Below are 23,585 nucleotides of genomic sequence, written 5' to 3'. Positions count from 1 at the left end.
TTACAACACTGAGAGAGAAGAACCAGAAGGAGTGAGGAGAGTGTAAGAGAGAGAGACTGATAGAGAGACTGATAGAGAGAGAGCGAGCGAGAGAGAGGAGAGAGGGAAACAGGGAGAGAGAGAGACGGTGAGAGAGAGAGACAGGGAGAGAGAGAACGAGAGAGAGAGCGGAAAGAGAGAGAGACGGGGAGAGAGAGAGAGAGAGAGAGAGAGAGAGAGAGAGAGAGAGAGAGAGAGAGAGAGAGAGAGAGAGAGAGCGAGGTATGGGGTCCACTCACCAACCAAGAATTCACAAAATTGGACAAACAACAAATTGAGACTCTGCATACAGAATTCTGCTAAAAGTATGCTCTGTGTACGATGTAAAACACAAAATAATGTATCATCAAATGATCAAAATCCAGAAAAGAGTCATTAAATTCTACAGCCACTAAAAGGAGAGGATTCCCAAACCTTCCATAACAAAGCCATCATAGAGATGAACCTGGGGCTGGTCCTGGGGCTCTGTTCACAAACACAAACAGACCCCACAGAGCCCCAGCACCACAATTAGACCTAGCCAAATCATGAGAAAACAAAAAGATAATTACTTGACACATTGGAAAGAATTAACAAAAAAAACAGAGCAAACTAGAATGCTATTTGGCCCTAAACAGAGAGTACACAGTGGCAGAATACATAACCACTGTGACTGACCCAAACTTAAGGAAAGCTTTGACTATGTACAGACTCAGTGAGCATAGCCTTGCTATTGAGAGAGGCTGCCATAGGCAGACATGGCTCTCAAGAGAAGACAGGTTATGTGCACACTGCCCACAAAATGAGGTGGAAACTGAGTTCCACTTCCTAACCCCCTGCCAAATGTGTGACCGTATTAGAGACACATATTTCCCTCAGATTACACAGATCCACAAAGAATTCGAAAACAAATCCAATTTTGATAAATTCTCATATCTACTGGGTGAAATACCACAGTGTGCCATCACAGCAGCAAGATTTGTGACCTGTTGCCACAAGAAAAGGGCAACCAGTGAAGAACAAACACCATTGGAAATACAGCCCATATTTATGTTTATTTATTTTCCCTTTTATACTTTAACTAATTGCACGTTGTTACATCACTGTATATATATAATATGACATTATAAATGTCTTTATTCTTTTGGAAAGTGGGGGGAGAGAGAGAGAGAGAGAGAGAGAGAGGAGGGGAGAGAGAGAGAGAGAGAGGGGGGGGAGAGAGAGAGAGAGATGGGGGGGAGAGAGAGAGAGAGAGGGGGGGGGGGAGAGGGGAGAGAGTAGAGCAGAGGGATAAGGAGTAGGAATGGAAGAACAGAGAGGAGGAGGAGGAGGAGGAGGAGGAGGAGGAGGAGGAGGAGGAGGAGGAGGAGGAGGAGGAGGAGGAGGAGGAGGAAGAGGAGGTGGAGGAAGAGGAGGAGGAAGACAAGGGTCAACACTAAACAGTTTTGTGTTTCCCTGTGTGTATGGAATGTCTATGTGAGCATGCATGTACTTGTCACGTGTGCTCCCTCTCCGGCCTCTAGGTCACCAGGTTGCTCGTTATGGCGCACACTTGTCACCATCGTTACACACACCTGTGTGTCATCACTCACCTGGACTCCATCACCTCCCTGATTACCTTCCCCATATGTATGTCACTCCCTTTGGTTCCTTCCCCAGGCGTTATTGTTTCTGTTCCAGTGTCATGTCTGTGCATTGTTTGTGTTTCTTGTTTTGTTTTATGTTGCATTTATTAATTAAAACACTCACTCCCTGAACTTCTTCCCAACTCTCAGCACACATCATTATAGCACTACCCTGTGTGATGGTTTTAAACCCACATATTGGTGTATTTCAGGGGCAGGCAGCTAGATTCAGCCCGGAATATCATTCTAATCATTTATACACTGCAAATTGACCACAACTAAGACCAAAAAGAGATTGTTCTTTTCAAAAACAATCATTTCACATCTTGATTTTATTGAGACACCATCACATTTGTCTCTTTTTTAACTCGTGGGAAAACTTGGGAACAGATTTCCTAAATACATATATTTTTTATACCTGGTGATTTTACGGTCTTTTTTGACACAAAACTAAAATCCTAAAATAATAATAATAACATGTACTATATGGTACTTAATGAGTTTCTGCCGGTTACCTGTACAGTGATCTCCCACCGATGGTTGCCAGATTGGAGAAGACACCGAGGTCTGTCATGTTCTCTGGCCAGGACTGGATATTGAGGAACCCTGGAGGAGAAATGGCAACACACAGACAAACACACAATGTCAATGTCTTTATGTGCTTTTGATGCCGCATGAATGAAGATGACAAAAAGACTAGACTGTCTAGTACAGATGGATGATCTTAATTTGATCACTCTTTTGTTGCTGAGAACTTTCATGCACGGCAGGAAATGCAAAATTGTAGTGTATTCAAGGTTCAAAAAGGATTTAAAAGTTTGTGATTTCCAATTGAAAATGTCAGAATTTATTTGCCCTAACGAAAAATGTATCAACTCCTACAAAAAATGTCCATTCTTTATAATCCACATAATCATTGACATTTCCTGTTGCCTGCTGTAGCAAACTGGCTCAAATGAAGATCTTACATGTGTAGAACTGAAAAGTTTCTCAGTGATGAGAAAGTGAATGTGAATGGGAGCATAAGAACTGTGTCTTTATTACCCCACAGAGAAGAACTGAATGTCCTTCTATTTGATGAAGTAGGGATTTAGAGGGAAGATACACTATCATTGCTTTTATGTGCTTCTTACAAGGATCCCATTTCTTTAAAGGAAATGTATTGGGTAAAGACAATATCACACTGATTAGCTGAATGAGTTTAACATCACTGGGCATAATACGACTGTTGTATGTGCCTTAATGATAGATAATATTGTGTGTGTGTGTGTGTGTCTGTGTCTGTGTCTGTGTCTGTGTCTGTGTCTGTGTCTGTGTCTGTGTCTGTGTGTGTGTGTGTGTGTGTGTGTGTGTGTGTGTGTGTGTGTGTGTGTGTGTGTGTGTGTGTGTGTGTGTGCGTGCGCGTGCGCGTGCGTGTGCGTGTGCGTGTGCGTGTGCGTGCGTGCGTGCGTGCGTGCGTGCGTGTGTGTGTGTGTGCATTTGTGTGCCCATTAAAGTGGACAGTATAGGCCCTGCCTTGGAGAGATATTGGTCGTTGCTCTTCCTTATTGCCCTGGTTTTCATTATGAAAATGAAGTTTCACTCCATTAGCTATTTGGCTCAACCGCGAGTCGCAGGGTTTAATATGACAAAAGGTTTTACAGATGAGGTATAGCTCATCCCTTTATACAAGTCCTAATGGGTATTATCAGAAGAATAAATACACACACACTCCGCACGTACAGTACGCGCACACACACACACACACACACACACACACACACACACACACACACACACACACACACACACACACACACACACACACACACACACACACACACACACACACACACACACACACACACACACACACACACACACACACACACACACACACACACACACACACAGCCTAAATCCAGATACAATAACAGAGTCTATAATTCCTTCTCACACTCTCATCCTCACTCTCCTGTGTTTCCTCCCATGTCTCCCAGCAGCAGCTGAGTGTGTGTGTGTGTGTGTGTGTGTGTGTGTGTGTGTGTGTGTGTGTGTGTGTGTGTGTGTGTGTGTGTGTGTGTGTGTGTGTGTGTGTGTGCGTGTGCGTGTGCGTGTTTGTGTGTGTGTGTGTGTGTGTCTGTGTGCGTGCGCGTCTCACCTGTGATCTCTCTCACTGTGCGGAACACGTTGAGCCGCTCCGGGTCCAAGGCCCCTATACCATGGTACATATCCCTATAGACCATCAGAGAGAACAGGAGAGAGAGAGAGAGAGATTAAAACAGTTCTCTGCGTCCCACTTTAGAATGTGTCTGCATGTGCATAACATGCCAAGGAACCTTTGACCTGACCTATTCCACCTAGAGTCTGTGTGAATTAGAGATGGTCCTGTAGTGTCATGTTGCCTGAAGCGAGGGTGGCTGCATCCCAGGGCAACAAGGCAAGGTCATGGGGTGAAATGAGTTCTGACAATCTCCCCTCTCTTCCTCTGGGGCAGGGCCTGTATGGCTGACGGTAGGCCTATGTCTCAGAGTACATTATCCTGGTTGTATTCAGAAGGGAGGCCCCCATGCTAGTTGACAGACTACCCTCCCTGGACCCAGCTCCAGACTGACACACTGTGTGCCTCTCTGTCTTAGTTAAGTGCCAACAATGGAGGAGGGGTGGGAAGGGCTGGTAGTGGGGGAGGTCAGGGGTGGGGAGAGCTGGTAGTGGGGGAGGTCAGGGGGGGGGGGGGGGTCAGGGGAGGGGTGGGTTAGACAATAACACTACCAGCTGGAGTAAGGTAAAGTAACTGTATGGCAGACGACGGATTGACCACGTAGAGCCTTGAAGGGCTCAGGTCTCTACCGTACAACATGCTGTCTCAGGCATCTTGTTACACGTGTGAGGAACACAAAGACTAAATACATGGTAGTGTGTGGTATAATTAAGCAATAAAGCCAGAGGAGGTGTGTATATCGGCCAATATACCACGGCTAAGGGCTGTACTTATGTACAACGAGAAGCAGAGCAGCTGGATACAGCCCTTAGCCGTGGTATATCGGCCCTGTACGATATACCACGGGTGGCGCAGTGGTGCAGTGGTGCCTCCCGGGTGGCGCAGTGGTCTAGGGCACTGCATCGCAGTGCTAGCTGCGCCACCTGTCACGTTCCTGACCTATTTCTGTTAGTTTGTTATATGTGTTAGTTGGTCAGGACGTGAGTTTGGGTGGGCATTCTATGTTTTCTGTTTCTATGTTGGTTTATGGGTTGCCTGGTATGGCTCTTAATTAGAGGCAGGTGTTTGGCGTTCCTCTAATTAAGAGTCATATTTAGGTAGGTGTTTTCACAGTGTTCGTTGTGGGTGGTTGTCTGTGTATGTCGTTGCGTCACACGGGACTGTTTTCGGTTTGTTTGTTTTTCGGTTTATGTAGTCTGTTCCTGTTTCATGCGTTCTTCGTTATATGTAAGTTCTTATGTTCAGGTGCGTCTACGTCGTTTGTTGTTTTGTTAGTGTATAGTCGAGTTCGTGTTTTCCTTAATAAATAATGTCTACAAACTCCGCTGCATTTTGGTTCAATCCCTGCTCCTCCTCTTCTGATGAAGAGGAAGAGGAAAGCCGTTACAGAACCACCCACCGATTCAGAACCAAGCGGCGCGAAGTCGAGCAGGATACTACACAGGAATCATGGACTTGGGAGGAAGGATTGGAAGGTAAAGGACACTGGGCTCACTTTGGGGAATATCGCCGCGCTCGTGAGGAGATGGAGGCAGCGAGAGCCCAAGAGCGGTGGTATGAGGAGGCAGCAAGGAGACGTGGCTGGAAGTCCGAGAGGAGACCCCAAAAATTTCTTGGGGGCAGGCTAAGAGGTAGTGGGCCGAGGGCAGGTAGGAGACCTGCGCCCACTTCCCAGGCTTACTGTGGAGAGCGGGAGTACGGGCAGGCGCCGTGTTACGCAGTAGAGCGCACGGTGTCTCCTGTACGAGTGCATAGCCCAGTGCGGGTTATTCCACCTCCCCGCACTGGTAGCGCTATATTGGGCATTGAGCCAGGTGTCATGAGGCCGGCTCAACGCGTCTGGTCTCCAGTGCGTCTCCTCGGGCCGGCTTACATGGCACCAGCCTTACGCATGGTGTCCCCGGTTCGCCTACATAGCCCGGTGCGGGTTATTCCACCTCCCCGCACTGGTCGGGCAACCGGGAGCATTCAACCAGGTAAGGTTGGGCAGGCTCGGTGCTCAAGAGAGCCAGTACGCCTTCACGGTCCGGTATTTCCGGCACTACCTCCCCGCCCCAGCCCAGTAACCCCAGTGCCTACACTACGCACCAGGCTTCCAGTGCGTTTTCAGAGCCCTGTTCCTCCTCCACGCACTCTCTCTATGGTGAGTGTCTCCAGCCCGGTGCCCCCAGTTCCGGCACCGCGCACTAAGCCACCTGTGCTTCTCCTAAGTCCTGTGCACACTGTTGTTTCTCCCCGCACTCGTCCTGAGGTGCATGCCCTCAGTCCGGTACCACGCACCAGGCATATAGTGCGCTTCGAGAGGTCAGTGTGCCCTGTCCCTGCTCCCCGCACTAGGCTTGAAGTGCGTGTCCTCAGTCAGGTGCCTCCAGTTCCGGCACCACGCACCAAGCCTACAGTGCGTCTCAGCCGGCCAGAGTCTGCCGTCTGCCCAACGGCGCATGAACTGCCTGTCTGCCATGGGCCTGCAAAGCTGCCCGTCTGCCATGAGCCTACAGAGCCTTCCGCCAGACAGGAGCAGCCAGAGCCTTCCGCCAGACAGGAGCAGTCTGAGCCATCCGTCTCCGCAGCGCCATCTGAGCCATCCGTCTCCCCAGCGCCATCTGAGCCATCTGTCTCCTCAGCGCCGTCTGAGCCATCCGTCTCCCCAGCGCCGTCTGAGCCATCCGTCTCCCCAGCGCCGTCTGAGCCATCCGTCTGTCCCGAGCCATTAGAGCCGCCCGTCTGTTCCGAGCCGTCAGAGCCGATAGTCAGTCAGGAGCCGCTAGAGCCGCCAACCAGACAGGATCTGCCAGAGCCGCCAACCAGACAGGATCTGCCAGAGCCGCCAACCAGACAGGATCTGCCAGAGCCGCCAACCAGACAGGATCTGCCAGAGCCGCCAACCAGACAGGATCTGCCAGAGCCGCCAACCAGACAGGATCTGCCAGAGCCGTCAGTGAGCCATGAGCATCTAGAGCCGTCAGCCAGCCATGAGCGTCCAGAGCCGTCAGAGAGCCATGAGCGACCAGAGCCGTCAGCCAGCCATGAGCGTCGAGAGCCGTCAGCCAGCCATGAGCGTCAAGAGCCGTCAGCCAGTCTTGAGCTGTCCATTAGCCCAGAGCGGCTATTTACCCAGAACTGCCCCTCAGTCCAGAGCTGCCTTTCAGTCCGGAGTTGCCCCTCTATCCTGAGCTACCTCTCTATCCTGAGCTACCTCTCTATCCTGATCTATCCCTCTGTCTTGAGCTATCCCTCTGTCCTGAGCTATCCCTCTGTCCCGGTGCTGCCCCTGTTGTCGATGTTACCAAAAGGATTTAGTGGGGGTAAGATGAGGGTGGACATTCATAGGGGGAAATGGAAGCTGGGATTGACTATGGTGGGGTGGGGACCTCGCCCGGAGCCTGAGCCACCACCGTGGTCAGATGCCCACCCAGACCCTCCCCTGGACTTTGTGCTGGTGCGCCCGGAGTTCGCACCTTATGGGGGGGGTTATGTCACGTTCCTGACCTATTTCTGTTAGTTTGTTATATGTGTTAGTTGGTCAGGACGTGAGTTTGGGTGGGCATTCTATGTTTTCTGTTTCTATGTTGGTTTATGGGTTGCCTGGTATGGCTCTTAATTAGAGGCAGGTGTTTGGCGTTCCTCTAATTAAGAGTCATATTTAGGTAGGTGTTTTCACAGTGTTCGTTGTGGGTGGTTGTCTCCTGTGTCTGTGTATGTCGTTGCGCCACACGGGACTGTTTTCGGTTTGTTTGTTTTTCGGTTTATGTAGTCTGTTCCTGTTTCATGCGTTCTTCGTTATATGTAAGTTCTTATGTTCAGGTGCGTCTACGTCGTTTGTTGTTTTGTTAGTGTATAGTCGAGTTCGTGTTTTTCCTTAATAAATAATGTCTACAAAGTCCGCTGCATTTTGGTTCAATCCCTGCTCCTCCTCTTCTGATGAAGAGGAAGAGGAAAGCCGTTACACCACCAGAGTCTCTGGGTTCGCGCCCAAGCTCTGTCGCATCCGGCCGCAACCGGGAGGTGGCGACGCACAATTGGCATAGAGTCGTCCGGGTTAGGGAGGGTTTGGCCGGTAGGGATATCCTTGTCTCAGTATGTAAAAATGTAATAAAATGTATGCACTCTACTGTAAGTCGCTCTGGATAAGAGCGTCTGCTAAATGACTAAAATATAAATGTAATGTAAAAATGTACCACCAACCCCAGAGGTATCTCTATATAAACTGGTTACCAATGTAATTAGAACAGTAAACAAGTATTTTTGAGTCATACCAGTGGTATATTGTCTGACGGCTGGAATGTTGTTTCAGCCAATCAGCATCTAGGACCCAAACTACTAGGTTTATAATAAACAGTACATACCCTTTGATGCCGGTGATGAGGAAGATGAGGTTGCCGTTGATCTTGGTGCAGTTGACAAACATCTCTATGTTACTGGCATCCACCGTCTGGGCTGTCTGCAGGCTGCCAGTCCCTATGCCGTCACACACTGGAACGCACACGCACACACACACACACCACACACCACACACCACACACCACACACCACACACACACACCACACACCACACACCACACACCACACACACCACACACACACACACCACACACACCACACCACACACTCACCACACACACACCACACACACACCACACACACACCACACACACACCACACACCACCACCACACACCACACACACACCACACACACCACACACAACACACACAACACACACAACACACACAACACACACAACACACACACACACACGCACACACACACACACACACACACACACACACACACACACACACACACACACACACACACACACACACACACACACACACACACACACACACACACACACACACACACATTTCTGCAACATTCCTCTGTACAGGCTCCTTCCAATTCCAAAGGTTTACTATCACACATACAGTAGATCCACCCGTTGTCCTACCAACGACCTTGGCAGTTCTTACACCAACCAGTTCCCTGGTCAAGGATGGCTGCTCTCTCAAGTATTTTCTTATAGACTCATTATTTGGTGCATTGGCAAGGGCCTTTTCCCTGATCAACACATTCAGATTGCTCTGATGACTTGGAAGACTTACAAAAGTATGAGCCAACGGTAGTGTACTAAATGGCACTCTATTCCTTATGTAGTGCACTACTTTTGACCCGTATGGAACCCACAGGGCTCTGGTCAAACGTAGCGCACCACATAGGGCATAGGGTACCATTTGGGCCTTAGCAATCTGAGCCAATTCCCACCGGCTAATGAATTCATTACATCGGCATTAATTACACTTATGGGCCGGAAGTAGAGCCAAGTGTTTCTGACAGAGGCCTGACCGGGAGGAATATGGCTGGCATTAACTGGTGTAACCCATTTTTGATTGTGATTTATACGAGTCATTTCAATACCTGAAATGTTAATTTGTTATCATTTCCCACAGTTCCTCTGGGCCATCCCTCATTACCCCGCCCGTCCCCCTGACAGTATAATCAAGAGATGTGGAATCGATAGACACACATATCTCTGAGCACTGAGCCTGAGAAACATAATTCATCAGCATTGGGGAGAGACAGAGGGAAGGGGTGGTATATGGGAGGAGACAGAGAGGTAAGGGGTGGTATATGGGAGGAGACAGAGAGGTAAGGGGTGGTATATGGGAGGAGACAGAGGGAAGGGGTGGTATATGGGAGGAGACAGAGGGAAGGGGTGGTATATGGGAGGAGACAGAGGGAAGGGGTGGTATATGGGAGGAGACAGAGAGGTAAAGGGTGGTATATGGGAGGAGACAGAGAGGGAAGGGGTGGTATATGGGAGGAGGCAGAGAGGGAAGGGGTGGTATATGGGAGGAGACAGAGAGGGAAGGGGTGGTATATGGGAGGAGACAGAGAGGGAAGGGGTGGTATATGGGAGGAGACAGAGAGGGAAGGGGTGGTATATGGGAGGAGACAGAGAGGTAAGGGGTGGTATATGGGAGGAGACAGAGAGGGAAGGGGTGGTATATGGGAGGAGACAGAGAGGTAAGGGGTGGTAAATGGAAGAAGACAGAGAGGGAAGGGCTGGTATATGGGAGGAGACAGAGAGGGAAGGGGTGGTATATGGGAGGAGACAGAGAGGGAAGGGGTGGTAAATGGGAGGAGACAGAGAGGTAAGGGGTGGTATATGGGAGGAGGCAGAGAGGTTAGGGGTGGTATATGGGAGGAGGCAGAGAGGTTAGGGGTGGTATATGGGAGGAGACAGAGAGGGAAGGGGTGGTACAGACATCAGGATTGGTTAGGAGACAGAGAGGTAAGGGGTGGTATAGACATCAGGATTGGTTAGGAGACAGAGAGGTAAGGGGTGGTATAGACATCAGGATTGGTTAGGAGACAGAGAGGGAAGGGGTGGTACAGACATCAGGATTGGTTAGGAGACAGAGAGGTAAGGGGTGGTACAGACATCAGGATTGGTTAGGAGACAGAGAGGTAAGGGGTGGTACAGACATCAGGATTGGTTAGGAGACAGAGAGGGAAGGGGTGGTATAGACATCAGGATTGGTTAGGAGACAGAGAGGTAAGGGGTGGTACAGACATCAGGATTGGTTAGGAGACAGAGAGGTAAGGGGTGGTATAGACATCAGGATTGGTTAGGAGACAGAGAGGGAAGGGGTGGTATAGACATCAGGATTGGTTAGGAGACAGAGAGGGAAGGGGTGGTACAGACATCAGGATTGGTTAGGAGACAGAGATGGAAGGGGTGGTATAGACATCAGGATTGGTTAGGAGACAGAGAGGTAAGGGGTGGTATAGACATCAGGATTGGTTAGGAGACAGAGAGGTAAGGGGTGGTATAGACATCAGGATTGGTTAGGAGACAGAGAGGGAAGGGGTGGTAAATGGGAGGAGACAGAGAGGGAAGGGGTGGTAAATGGGAGGAGACAGAGAGGGAAGGGGTGGTAAATGGGAGGAGACAGAGAGGTAAGGGGTGGTATATGGGAGGAGGCAGAGAGGTTAGGGGTGGTATATGGGAGGAGGCAGAGAGGTTAGGGGTGGTATATGGGAGGAGACAGAGAGGGAAGGGGTGGTATAGACATCAGGATTGGTTAGGAGACAGAGAGGTAAGGGGTGGTACAGACATCAGGATTGGTTAGGAGACAGAGAGGCAAGGGGTGGTATAGACATCAGGATTGGTTAGGAGACAGAGAGGGAAGGGGTGGTACAGACATCAGGATTGGTTAGGAGACAGAGAGGTAAGGGGTGGTACAGACATCAGGATTGGTTAGGAGACAGAGAGGGAAGGGGTGGTACAGACATCAGGATTGGTTAGGAGACAGAGAGGGAAGGGGTGGTACAGACATCAGGATTGGTTAGGAGACAGAGAGGTAAGGGGTGGTATATGGGAGGAGACAGAGAGGTAAGGGGTGGTATATGGGAGGAGACAGAGAGGGAAGGGGTGGTATATGGGAGGAGACAGAGAGGGAAGGGGTGGTATATGGGAGGAGACAGAGAGGGAAGGGGTGGTACAGACATCAGGATTGGTTAGGAGACAGAGAGGTAAGGGGTGGTATAGACATCAGGATTGGTTAGGAGACAGAGAGGTAAGGGGTGGTATAGACATCAGGATTGGTTAGGAGACAGAGAGGGAAGGGGTGGTACAGACATCAGGATTGGTTAGGAGACAGAGAGGTAAGGGGTGGTACAGACATCAGGATTGGTTAGGAGACAGAGAGGTAAGGGGTGGTACAGACATCAGGATTGGTTAGGAGACAGAGAGGGAAGGGGTGGTATAGACATCAGGATTGGTTAGGAGACAGAGAGGTAAGGGGTGGTACAGACATCAGGATTGGTTAGGAGACAGAGAGGTAAGGGGTGGTATAGACATCAGGATTGGTTAGGAGACAGAGAGGGAAGGGGTGGTATAGACATCAGGATTGGTTAGGAGACAGAGAGGTAATGGGTGGTATAGACATCAGGATTGGTTAGGAGACAGAGAGGGAAGGGGTGGTAAATGGGAGGAGACAGAGAGGGAAGGGGTGGTAAATGGGAGGAGACAGAGAGGTAAGGGGTGGTATATGGGAGGAGGCAGAGAGGTTAGGGGTGGTATATGGGAGGAGGCAGAGAGGTTAGGGGTGGTATATGGGAGGAGACAGAGAGGGAAGGGGTGGTATAGACATCAGGATTGGTTAGGAGACAGAGAGGTAAGGGGTGGTACAGACATCAGGATTGGTTAGGAGACAGAGAGGTAAGGGGTGGTATAGACATCAGGATTGGTTAGGAGACAGAGAGGGAAGGGGTGGTACAGACATCAGGATTGGTTAGGAGACAGAGAGGTAAGGGGTGGTACAGACATCAGGATTGGTTAGGAGACAGAGAGGGAAGGGGTGGTACAGACATCAGGATTGGTTAGGAGACAGAGAGGGAAGGGGTGGTACAGACATCAGGATTGGTTAGGAGACAGAGAGGTAAGGGGTGGTATATGGGAGGAGACAGAGAGGTAAGGGGTGGTATATGGGAGGAGACAGAGAGGGAAGGGGTGGTATATGGGAGGAGACAGAGAGGGAAGGGGTGGTAAATGGGAGGAGACAGAGAGGGAAGGGGTGGTAAATGGGAGGAGACAGAGAGGTAAGGGGTGGTATATGGGAGGAGACAGAGAGGGAATGGGTGGTATATGGGAGGAGACAGAGAGGGAATGGGTGGTATATGAGAGGAGGCAGAGAGGTTAGGGGTGGTAGATGGGAGGAGACAGAGAGGGAAGGGGTGGTATATGGGAGGAGACAGAGAGGGAATGGGTGGTATATGAGAGGAGGCAGAGAGGTTAGGGGTGGTAGATGGGAGGAGACAGAGAGGGAAGGGGTGGTATATGGGAGGAGACAGAGAGGGAATGGGTGGTATATGAGAGGAGACAGAGGGAAGGGGTGGTATAAGGGAGGAGACAGAGAGCTAAAGGGTGGTAGATGGGAGGAGGCAGAGAGGTTAGGGGTGGTACAGACATAAAATAATGTGAGTTCTGGTATGTGGGTACCTTTGGGACAGATGTCATTATGGGGGAACAGTATGTGGGTACCTTTGGGACAGATGTCATTATGGGGGTACCTTTGGGACAGGTGTCATTATGGGGGTACCTTTGGGACAGATGTCATTATGGGAGTATAGTATGTGGGTACCTTTGGAACAGATGTCATTATGGGGGTACCTTTGGGACAGATGTCATTATGGTGGTACCTTTGGGACAGATGTCATTATGGGGGTACCTTTGGGACAGATGTCATTATGGGGGTACCTTTGGGACAGATGTCATTATGGGGGTACCTTTGGGACAGATGTCATTATGGGGGTACCTTTGGGACAGATGCCATTATGGGGGTACCTTTGGGACAGATGTCATTATGGGAGTACAGTATGTGGGTACCTTTGGAACAGATGTCATTATGGGGGTACCTTTGGGACAGATGTCATTATGTGGGTACCTTTGGGACAGATGTCATTATGGGGGTACCTTTGGGACAGATGTCATTATGGGAGTACAGTATGTGGGTACCTTTGGGACAGATGTCATTTTGGGGGTACAGTATGTGGGTACCTTTGGGACAGATGTCATTATGGGGGTACAGTATGTGGATACCTTTTGGACAGATGTCATTATGGGGGTACAGTATGTGGGTACCTTTGGGACAGATGTCATTATGGGGGTACAGTATGTGGATATCTTTTGGACAGATGTCATTATGGGGGTACAGTATGTGGGTACCTTTGGGACAGATGCCATTATGGGGGTACAGTATGTGGGTACCTTTGGGACAGATGTCATTATGGGGGTACAGTATGTGGGTACCTTTGGGACAGATGTCATTATGGGGGTACCTTTGGGACAGATGTCATTATGTGGGTACCTTTGGGACAGATGTCATTATGGGGGTACCTTTGGGACAGATGTCATTATGGGAGTACAGTATGTGGGTACCTTTGGGACAGATGTCATTTTGGGGGTACAGTATGTGGGTACCTTTGGGACAGATGTCATTATGGGGGTACAGTATGTGGGTACCTTTGGGACAGATGTCATTATGGGGGTACAGTATGTGGATATCTTTTGGACAGATGTCATTATGGGGGTACAGTATGTGGGTACCTTTGGGACAGATGCCATTATGGGGGTACAGTATGTGGGTACCTTTGGGACAGATGTCATTATGGGGGTACAGTATGTGGGTACCTTTGGGACAGATGTCATTATGGGGGTACAGTATGTGGATATCTTTTGGACAGATGTCATTATGGGGGTACAGCATGTGGGTACCTTTGGGACAGATGCCATTATGGGGGTACAGTATGTGGGTACCTTTGGGACAGATGTCATTATGGGGGTACAGTATGTGGGTACCTTTTGGACAGATGTCATTATGGGGGTACAGTATGTGGGTACCTTTGGGACAGATGCCATTATGGGGGTACAGTATGTGGGTACCTTTGGGACAGATGTCATTATGGGAGTACAGTATGTGGGTACCTTTGGGACAGATGTCATTATGGGGGTACAGTATGTGGATATCTTTTGGACAGATGTCATTATGGGGGTACAGTATGTGGGTACCTTTGGGACAGATGCCATTATGGGGGTACAGTATGTGGGTACCTTTGGGACAGATGTCATTATGGGGGTACAGTATGTGGGTACCTTTGGGACAGATGTCATTATGTGGGTACCTTTGGGACAGATGTCATTATGGGGGTACCTTTGGGACAGATGTCATTATGGGAGTACAGTATGTGGGTACCTTTGGGACAGATGTCATTATGGGGGTACAGTATGTGGATATCTTTTGGACAGATGTCATTATGGGGGTACAGTATGTGGATACCTTTGGGACAGATGTCATTATGGGGGTACAGTATGTGGGTACCTTTGGGACAGATGTCATTATGGGGGTACAGTATGTGGGTACCTTTGGGACAGATGTCATTATGGGAGTACAGTATGTGGGTACCTTTGGGACAGATGTCATTATGGGGGTACAGTATGTGGGTACCTTTGGGACAGATGTCATTATGGGGGTACAGTATGTGGATACCTTTTGGACAGATGTCATTATGGGGGTACAGTATGTGGGTACCTTTGGGACAGATGTCATTATGGGAGTACAGTATGTGGGTACCTTTGGGACAGATGTCATTATGGGAGTACAGTATGTGGGTACCTTTGGGACAGATGTCATTATGGGGGTACAGTATGTGGGTACCTTTGGGACAGATGTCATTATGGGGGTACAGTATGTGGGTACCTTTGGGACAGATGTCATTATGGGGGTACAGTATGTGGGTACCTTTGGGACAGATGTCATTATGGGAGTACAGTATGTGGGTACCTTTGGGACAGATGTCATTATGGGGGTACAGTATGTGGGTACCTTTGGGACAGATGTCATTATGGGGGTACAGTATGTGGATACCTTTTGGACAGATGTCATTATGGGGGTACAGTATGTGGGTACCTTTGGGACAGATGTCATTATGGGAGTACAGTATGTGGGTACCTTTGGGACAGATGTCATTATGGGAGTACAGTATGTGGGTACCTTTGGGACAGATGTCATTATGGGGGTACAGTATGTGGGTACCTTTGGGACAGATGTCAGTGCAGGGGATGCACATCTTGATGCGGTTCTCCTCCACTTCCATCTTGTTGCTGGGACAAGCCCTCACACAGGAGCTGTGGTCCACCACAAAGTTATCTGGGACACAACACACAGATATACACTAACTTTACTCAACACTTTACAGAAACTCTTCCACAGGGCTGTACTACATGGCTGTGTATAACGTTACTCAACACGTTACAGAAACTCTTCCACAGGGCTGTCCTACATGGTTGTGTATAACGTTACTCTACACTTTACAGAAACTCTTCCACAGGGCTGTCCTACATGGTTGTGTATAACGTTACTCTACACTTTACAGAAACTCTTCCACAGGGCTGTCCTAGATGGTTGTGTATAACGTTACTCTACACTTTACAGAAACTCTTCCACAGGGCTGTCCTAGATGGTTGTGTATAACGTTACTCTACACTTTACAGAAACTCTTCCACAGGGCTGTCCTACATGGTTGTGTATAACGTTACTCTACACTTTACAGAAACTCTTCCACAGGGCTGTCCTAGATGGCTGTGTATACTGTTACTCTACATGTTACAGAAACTCTTCCACAGGGCTGTCCTAGATGGTTGTGTATAACGTTACTCTACACTTTACAGAAACTCTTCCACAGGGCTGTCCTACATGGTTGTGTATAACGTTACTCTACACTTTACAGAAACTCTTCCACAGGGCTGTCCTAGATGGTTGTGTATACTGTTACTCTACATGTTACAGAAACTCTTCCACAGGGCTGTCCTAGATGGTTGTGTATAACGTTACTCTACACTTTACAGAAACTCTTCCACAGGGCTGTCCTAGATGGTTGTGTATAACGTTACTCTACACTTTACAGAAACTCTTCCACAGGGCTGTCCTACATGGTTGTGTATAACGTTACTCTACACTTTACAGAAACTCTTCCACAGGGCTGTCCTAGATGGTTGTGTATAACGTTACTCTACACTTTACAGAAACTCTTCCACAGGGCTGTCCTAGATGGCTGTGTATACTGTTACTCTACATGTTACAGAAACTCTTCCACAGGGCTGTCCTAGATGGTTGTGTATAACGTTACTCTACACTTTACAGAAACTCTTCCACAGGGCTGTCCTAGATGGTTGTGTATAACGTTACTCTACATGTTACAGAAACTCTTCCACAGGGCTGTCCTAGATGGTTGTGTGCATGTGTCTGTGTCAGTCCCCTGAATTGATTTGTACATCAATAGTTTTGAAGACATTCCGGTTGAAACATTGCACTCAATAAAATGTGGAACATTCATGGTGTGGGTCATGGGTCATGGGTCATGCCAGTGTTATGCATGGTGTGGGTCAAGGGTCATGCCAGCGTTATGCATGGTATGGGTCAAGGGTCATGCCAGCGTTATGCATGGTGTGGGTCAGGTAACCAGTTCTTACGGGGACACTTCTCCACACAGAAGGATCCATAGGTGTACTTGGCCCGTGGGTTGGATTCCAGCTGGAAGGTGGTGGGGTTGTACACAAAGGGCTGGGGGCACTGGGTCACACACGCCCCGCTGTCGTTGAAGTTGGTGCAGGCCTGGAGAGGAAACATCAGGAACATGCACACAGTCTGAGGGTATAGGAGCGTGGGGTAGGACTCAATTAGACCAGCCACAGTCATGTACATTGACGTGGTCTTTGTTTAGAAACTACTGTCCGGGCAAACACATCTTATTCTGAAATGTGGAAGCATGACGTGTTAGAGCCGTCTACCTGGTAGTGGTATGTTTTACAACAGACTACCCTAAACCATATGGTGATTTTATTTCACAGTGGGATACAGAGCTATTATGTAAATACTACAAGGTGGGTTAGATGGGATTGAGCCCTGAGGAACACAGGGACACACCACTGTTTACTGTTTACTACATGAACAGTCGTTTTTAGCCAGGTTTAATCATATTACAGTATACAGGTCATACTGGATCTGCAGCCAAAACACTCTTATCCTCCAGGTCATACTGGATCTGCAGCCAAAACACTCTTATCCTCCAGGTCATACTGGATCTGCAGCCAAAACACTCTTATCCTCCAGGTCATACTGGATCTGTAGCAAAAACACTCTTATCCTCCAGGTCATACTGGATCTGTAGCCAAAACACTCTTATCCTCCAGGTCATACTGGATCTGTAGCCAAAACACTCTTATCCTCCAGGTCATACTGGATCTGCAGCCAAAACACTCTTATCCTCCAGGTCATACTGGATCTGCAGCCAAAACACTCTTATCCTCCAGGTCATACTGGATCTGTAGCCAAAACACTCTTATCCTCCAGGTCATACTGGATCTGCAGCCAAAACACTCTTATCCTCCAGGTCATACTGGATCTGTAGCAAAAACACTCTTATCCTCCAGGTCATACTGGATCTGTAGCCAAAACACTCTTATCCTCCAGGTCATACTGTAACTGCAGCCAAAACACTCTTATCCTCCAGGTCATACTGATCTTCAGCCAAAACACTCTAATCCTCCAGATCATACTGTATCTGCAGCCAAAACACACTTATCCTCCAGGTCATACTGTATCTTCAGTCAAAACACTCTTATCCTCCAGGTCATACTGGATCTGTAGCAAAAACACTCTTATCCTCCAGGTCATACTGGATCTGTAGCCAAAACACTCTTATCCTCCAGGTCATACTGTAACTGCAGCCAAAACACTCTTATCCTCCAGGTCATACTGATCTTCAGCCAAAACACTCTAATCCTCCAGATCATACTGTATCTGCAGCAAAAACACACTTATCCTCCAGGTCATACTGTATCTTCAGCCAAAACACTCTTATCCTCCAGGTCATACTGTATCTGAAGCCAAAACACTCTTATCATCCAGGTCATACTGGATCTGCAGCCAAAATACTCTCATCCTCCAGGTCATATTGTAACTGCAGCCAAAACACTCTTATCCTCCAGGTCATACTGGATCTGTAGCCAAAACACTCTTATCCTCCAGGTCATACTGTATCTGCAGCCAAAACACTCTTATCCTCCAGGTCATGCTGTATCTGCAGCCAAAACACTCTTATCCTCCAGGTCATACTGTATCTGCAGCCAAAACACTCTTATCCTCCAGGCCATACTGGATCTGCAGCCAAAACACTCTTATCCTCCAGGTCATACTGTATCTGCAGCCAAAACACTCTTATCCTCCAGGTCATACTGTAACTGCAGCCAACACACTCTTATCCTCCAGGTCATACTGTATCTGCAGCCAAAACACTATTATCCTTCAGGTCATACTGTATCTGCAGCCAAAACACTCTTATCCTCCAGGTCATACTGGATCTGCAGCCAAAACACTCTTATCCTCCAAGCCTCCAGACACACCATATTTGAGTCAACTGTGAGTCAAATAGAAGCCATTGATCCGAAGGCTAAATGGTGAAATGTTTTTCTCATAAAACATTGAACTTGTCTGTCGTCAGTGTTTGCGACCTCTAATAGTGACTAGTAATTGAATTGGATAAGGCTCTATAAGTTACAGCTGTAATATCGCTCTGTTAGTAGAAAACATACCTTCATTAAATGAACAGAAAATGTTAGGGGATGAAGGATCATAATTAGAATAATAAATTAGCCATTTGGTTGTTTCATCTGAGGAGGAGTCAGTAGACTTCTACAGTCTATTAAACACACAGAGATGTGTCTTTCAGTAACTGGGGAATTAGAACATTTGTGTGAATTCTGTTGTTGTGTTGGGAGAGTAATGTTTGTGTGTGTGTGTGTGTGTGTGTGTGTGTGTGTGTGTGTGTGTGTGTGTGTGTGTGTGTGTGTGTGTGTGTGTGTGTGTGTGTGTGTGTGTGTGTGTGTTTGTAGGTGTGTGTGCGCGTGTCCACGTACGAAGCAGTCTGTGTCCTTGGGTCCCGAGCAGCCCCCAGCACACTCCCTGTGGCAGCAGTTACTGACGTAGGGGCCGAAGCAACGGTCGTCACACTGCTCAGCACACACAGTCTTGGTCACTGTGGAGAGCACAGGGTTTACATTACTGACACAGGTATACACACACACGCACACACACACACACACACAATGCACTGCCAGTTATATAGTGTAAGTTATAGCTCTCCATAGAAAATGCCTGATATGGAACGTGGTCAATTCTAAATCAATCCCTACACCCCTGTTGTATGCCACTGGGTTTATATCCTGTTGAGAAGAGAAGAGGACCCCAACAACACACACACACTTCACACAGTGGAATAATAATTCTGGGTTGTCAAAGCCTTGCGTTTAAGTGCTCACTTCCTGTCCCTCTGTGTGGGAAAACAATGAAGCGGTAGGACAGAAAGCTGTGGAGCTCTTAGCTCTATTATTCTGACTGAGGAACGGCAGAGAAAAGACCAATCACTCTCTATGGTTGTCTATGACGACTGGAGTTCACCCTGTCATTACGCAGAGGAGTGTTACAGTGAACTCCTCAGCTGCTTGATCTCTCTCTGTTTATCTCCCTCTTTCTCTCTCTGTTTATCTCCCTCTTTCTCTCTCTGTTTATCTCCCTCTTTCTCTTTCTGTTTCTCTCCCTCTTTCTCTTTCTGTTTCTCTCCCTCTTTCTCTTTCTGTTTCTCTCCCTCTTTCTCTATCTGTTTCTCTCGCTCTTTCTCTCTCTGTTTCTCTCGCTCTTTCTCTTTCTGTTTCTCTCGCTCTTTCTCTTTCTGTTTCTCTCGCTCTTTCTCTTTCTGTTTCTCTCCCTCTTTCTCTTTCTGTTTCTCTCACTCTTTCTCTCTCTGTTTCTCTCACTCTTTCTCTCTCTGTTTCTCTCGCTCTTTCTCTCTCTGTTTCTCTCCCTCTTTCTCTCGCTGTTTCTCTCACTCTTTCTCTCTCTGTTTCTCTCGCTCTTTCTCTTTCTGTTTCTCTCGCTCTTTCTCTCTCTGTTTCTCTCACTCTTTCTCTCTCTGTTTTTCTCGCTCTTTCTCTATCTGTTTCTTTCACTCTTTCTCTCTCTGTTTCTCTCGCTCTTTCTCTTTCTGTTTCTCTCGCTCTTTCTCTCTCTGTTTCTCTCACTCTTTCTCTCTCTGTTTCTCTCGCTCTTTCTCTTTCTGTTTCTCTCGCTCTTTCTCTTTCTGTTTCTCTCGCTCTTTCTCTTTCTGTTTCTCTCCCTCTTTCTCTTTCTGTTTCTCTCACTCTTTCTCTCTCTGTTTCTCTCACTCTTTCTCTCTGTTTCTCTCGCTCTTTCTCTCTCTGTTTCTCTCCCTCTTTCTCTCGCTGTTTCTCTCACTCTTTCTCTCTCTGTTTCTCTCGCTCTTTCTCTTTCTGTTTCTCTCGCTCTTTCTCTCTCTGTTTCTCTCACTCTTTCTCTGTTTTCTCGCTCTTTCTCTATCTGTTTCTCTCACTCTTTCTCTCTCTGTTTCTCTCGCTCTTTCTCTTTCTGTTTCTCTCGCTCTTTCTCTCTCTGTTTCTCTCACTCTTTCTCTCTCTGTTTCTCTCACTCTTTCTCTTTCTGTTTCTCTCGCTCTTTCTCTTTCTGTTTCTCTCGCTCTTTCTCTATCTGTTTCTCTCGCTCTTTCTCTATCTGTTTCTCTCTCTCTTTCTCTTTCTGTTTCTCTCTCTCTCTGTTTCTCTTTCTGTTCATCTCTCTCTCTCTTGCTCTCTCTGACCTTGTGTGTGTGTGTAATACATACAGCTTTGGCACTGGTTGTCCTGATGGCCCCAGCAGCGTCCGTTACAAGAGCGATGACATCGTTTGCCTGCGGACCACACACACACACACACACACACACACACACACACACACACACACACACACACACACACACACACACACACACACACACACACACACACACACACACACACACACACACACACACACACACACACACACACACACACACACACAAACATGTCAGATAACCATCCACACAAACACAAACCTCCAACCTCCAACCCACCACCCACAAACATCCTCTCACCACACATTAACCGTTCCCCCCTAAACACATCCTTTCTCAGAAACCACCCCCACACTCACCCACTCACTGAGAGTGTGTGCTCTGAGGGTGGGTGAGTGTGCTCTGAGGGTGGGTGAGTGTGCTCTGAGAGTGGGTGAGTGTGCTCTGAGAGTGGGTGAGTGTGCTCTGAGAGTGGGTGAGTGTACTCTGAGAGTGGGTGAGTGTGCTCTGAGAGTGGGTGAGTGTGCTCTGAGAGTGGGTGAGTGTGCTCTGAGAGTGGGTGAGTGTACTCTGAGAGTGGGTGAGTGTGCTCTGAGAGTGGGTGAGTGTGCTCTGAGAGTGGGTGAGTGTACTCTGAGAGTGGGTGAGTGTGCTCTGAGAGTGGGTGAGTGTGCTCTGAGAGTGGGTGAATGTACTCTGAGAGTGGGTGAGTGTACTCTGAGAGTGGGTGAGTGTGCTCTCATTGTTCTCGCTGGCTCTCTCTGGGTCTACAGTAAGTATGAGGGACAAGGATCCACTCCCCAGTCAAGTCATCTCTCTGAGGCATAAAGTGGGGACATGACACATAACAGTTATCATAGCCCACCGTCAGTGAGCGTGAATGGACCTGTCATCATCAGGCTTTAATTGACTGTGTGGTAATTACATGCTGAAGTGGAGGGCTGAGTGAATGTCACCCTCGGCCCCCTGCCTGCCTGTGAAATTACGCCTAGCTCACTCCAAAAATGATTATGTTAAATAGCGACCCAATCTGGCAACCTCAAAGGAAGCCTCAATCTGGCAACCTGGGCTCCCACGCACGCCGAGCCACTCTCTCATTTTATGCCAACTCTTATTGTTTTATACTCCCTCTTCCTCTGTTCTCTCTTCTGTCCTCTCTTCTGTCCTCTCCCCTGTCCTCTCCCCTGTCCTCTCCCCTGTCCTCTCTTCTGTCCTCTCTTCTGTCCTCTCTTCTGTCCTCTCTTCTGTCCTCTCCTCTGTCCTCTCCTCTGTCCTCTCCTCTGTCCTCTCTTCTGTCCCCTTCTCTGTCCCCTCTTCTGTCCCCTCTTCTGTCCTCTCTTCTGTCCTCTCTTCTGTCCTCTCTTCTGTCCTCTCTTCTGTCCTCTCTTCTTCTTCTTCTTCTTCTTCTTCTTCTTCTTCTTCTTCTTCTTCTTCTTCTTCTTCTTCTTCTTCTTCTTCTTCTTCTTCTTCTTCTTCTTCTTCTTCTTCTTCTTCTTCTTCTTCTTCTTCTTCTTCTTCTTCTTCTTCTTCTAACATCTCAAACAGACATTATAGTGAAGGACACCTTGTGGGGAGAAACTACATGCTCACTCGAGCGTTGTGTGACATTTTGTGGTCATACGTGCTGTTTTTAGTGATCACTGTGACATTCAGTGACATTTTCTACACTGATATTGAATGCATATCATGCCCTCACTTTTCTTTGGCATACAATGCAATCTAGGGAGGGGAAAACAAATTGAAAATGTGGAGAAGGTTTGGGGGAGTGGACTTGGAACTAAAATGGCTGTGTGTTTTGACACACAATGGCCGGTAGCCAATGGCTGTGTGTTTTGACACACAATGGCCGGTAGCCAATGGCTGTGTGTTTTGACACACAATGGCCGGTAGCCAATGGCTGTGTGTTTTGACACACAATGGCCGGTAGCCAATGGCTGTGTGTTTTGACACACAATGGCCGGTAGCCATATCAGTGTTCCAAACACTTTGATTGGAGCTGGCTGTCAGCTTTAGTGAGCTTTATGTGCAGCTGAGACAGAATCACCATGGGCCTGGCTGCATAGCAACACAACCACCTCCATGTGAGTTTAATCACTGATCTATTGTGATGCTGCTTCCAACTCACCTTCAGCAAAACAGAGAAAAAGGATACAAAAAAAGGAACATTTTAACAATATAATTTGTATGAAACTGAGGAAATATGTAAGCATGTGAAGGTGTGAAGGTGTGTGTGTGTATATTGTGCACCTTGGAAGTTTAGAGAAGCATCCCTCAATATTTTTATCAGCACCTCGACCACCCCTCCCTCTCAGCGTTGTGGTTTCTCCCCATACTCACATCCAAGGCCACTGTTGTTGGACGGTACCACCAAGAGTTCAGCTTGGGGGTTCTTGATGATGTCTCTCCAGTGGATGGTGTCGGCGTGGCATAGGAACTTGTTCTGGTCAACATAAACCCCCCCGTTCAGGATCTCTGTGCAGAGAAGGACACACA

General features: G+C 48.1%; 2 protein-coding genes across 3 annotated transcripts in view; one reads left to right on the top strand and one right to left on the bottom strand.

Annotated features, from left to right (window-relative positions):
• LOC129859945 (receptor tyrosine-protein kinase erbB-4-like) overlaps positions 1-23,585 on the top strand; it is a 600,299-nt gene that overhangs the window by 4,606 nt on the left and 572,108 nt on the right. The window lies entirely within an intron of this gene.
• LOC129860227 (receptor tyrosine-protein kinase erbB-4-like) overlaps positions 1,483-23,585 on the bottom strand; it is a 155,327-nt gene continuing 133,224 nt past the window's right edge. Inside the window, exons 4-11 of the mRNA XM_055930610.1 lie at positions 23,430-23,564; positions 21,102-21,167; positions 19,324-19,442; positions 16,879-17,020; positions 15,443-15,556; positions 8,190-8,316; positions 3,784-3,857; positions 1,483-2,249 (exon numbers count right to left, since the gene is read on the bottom strand). Of these exons, the coding sequence (XP_055786585.1) occupies positions 2,155-2,249; positions 3,784-3,857; positions 8,190-8,316; positions 15,443-15,556; positions 16,879-17,020; positions 19,324-19,442; positions 21,102-21,167; positions 23,430-23,564 (872 nt within the window). The 3' untranslated portion in view covers positions 1,483-2,154. The remainder of the gene's footprint in view (positions 2,250-3,783; positions 3,858-8,189; positions 8,317-15,442; positions 15,557-16,878; positions 17,021-19,323; positions 19,443-21,101; positions 21,168-23,429; positions 23,565-23,585) is intronic.

Source organism: Salvelinus fontinalis, chromosome 7 (assembly GCF_029448725.1).
Source record: "Salvelinus fontinalis isolate EN_2023a chromosome 7, ASM2944872v1, whole genome shotgun sequence".
Classification (NCBI taxonomy): Eukaryota; Metazoa; Chordata; class Actinopteri; order Salmoniformes; family Salmonidae; genus Salvelinus; species Salvelinus fontinalis.
The sequence above is the reverse complement of the archived record's forward strand: the minus strand, read 5'-3'. Positions and strand labels throughout refer to the sequence as shown.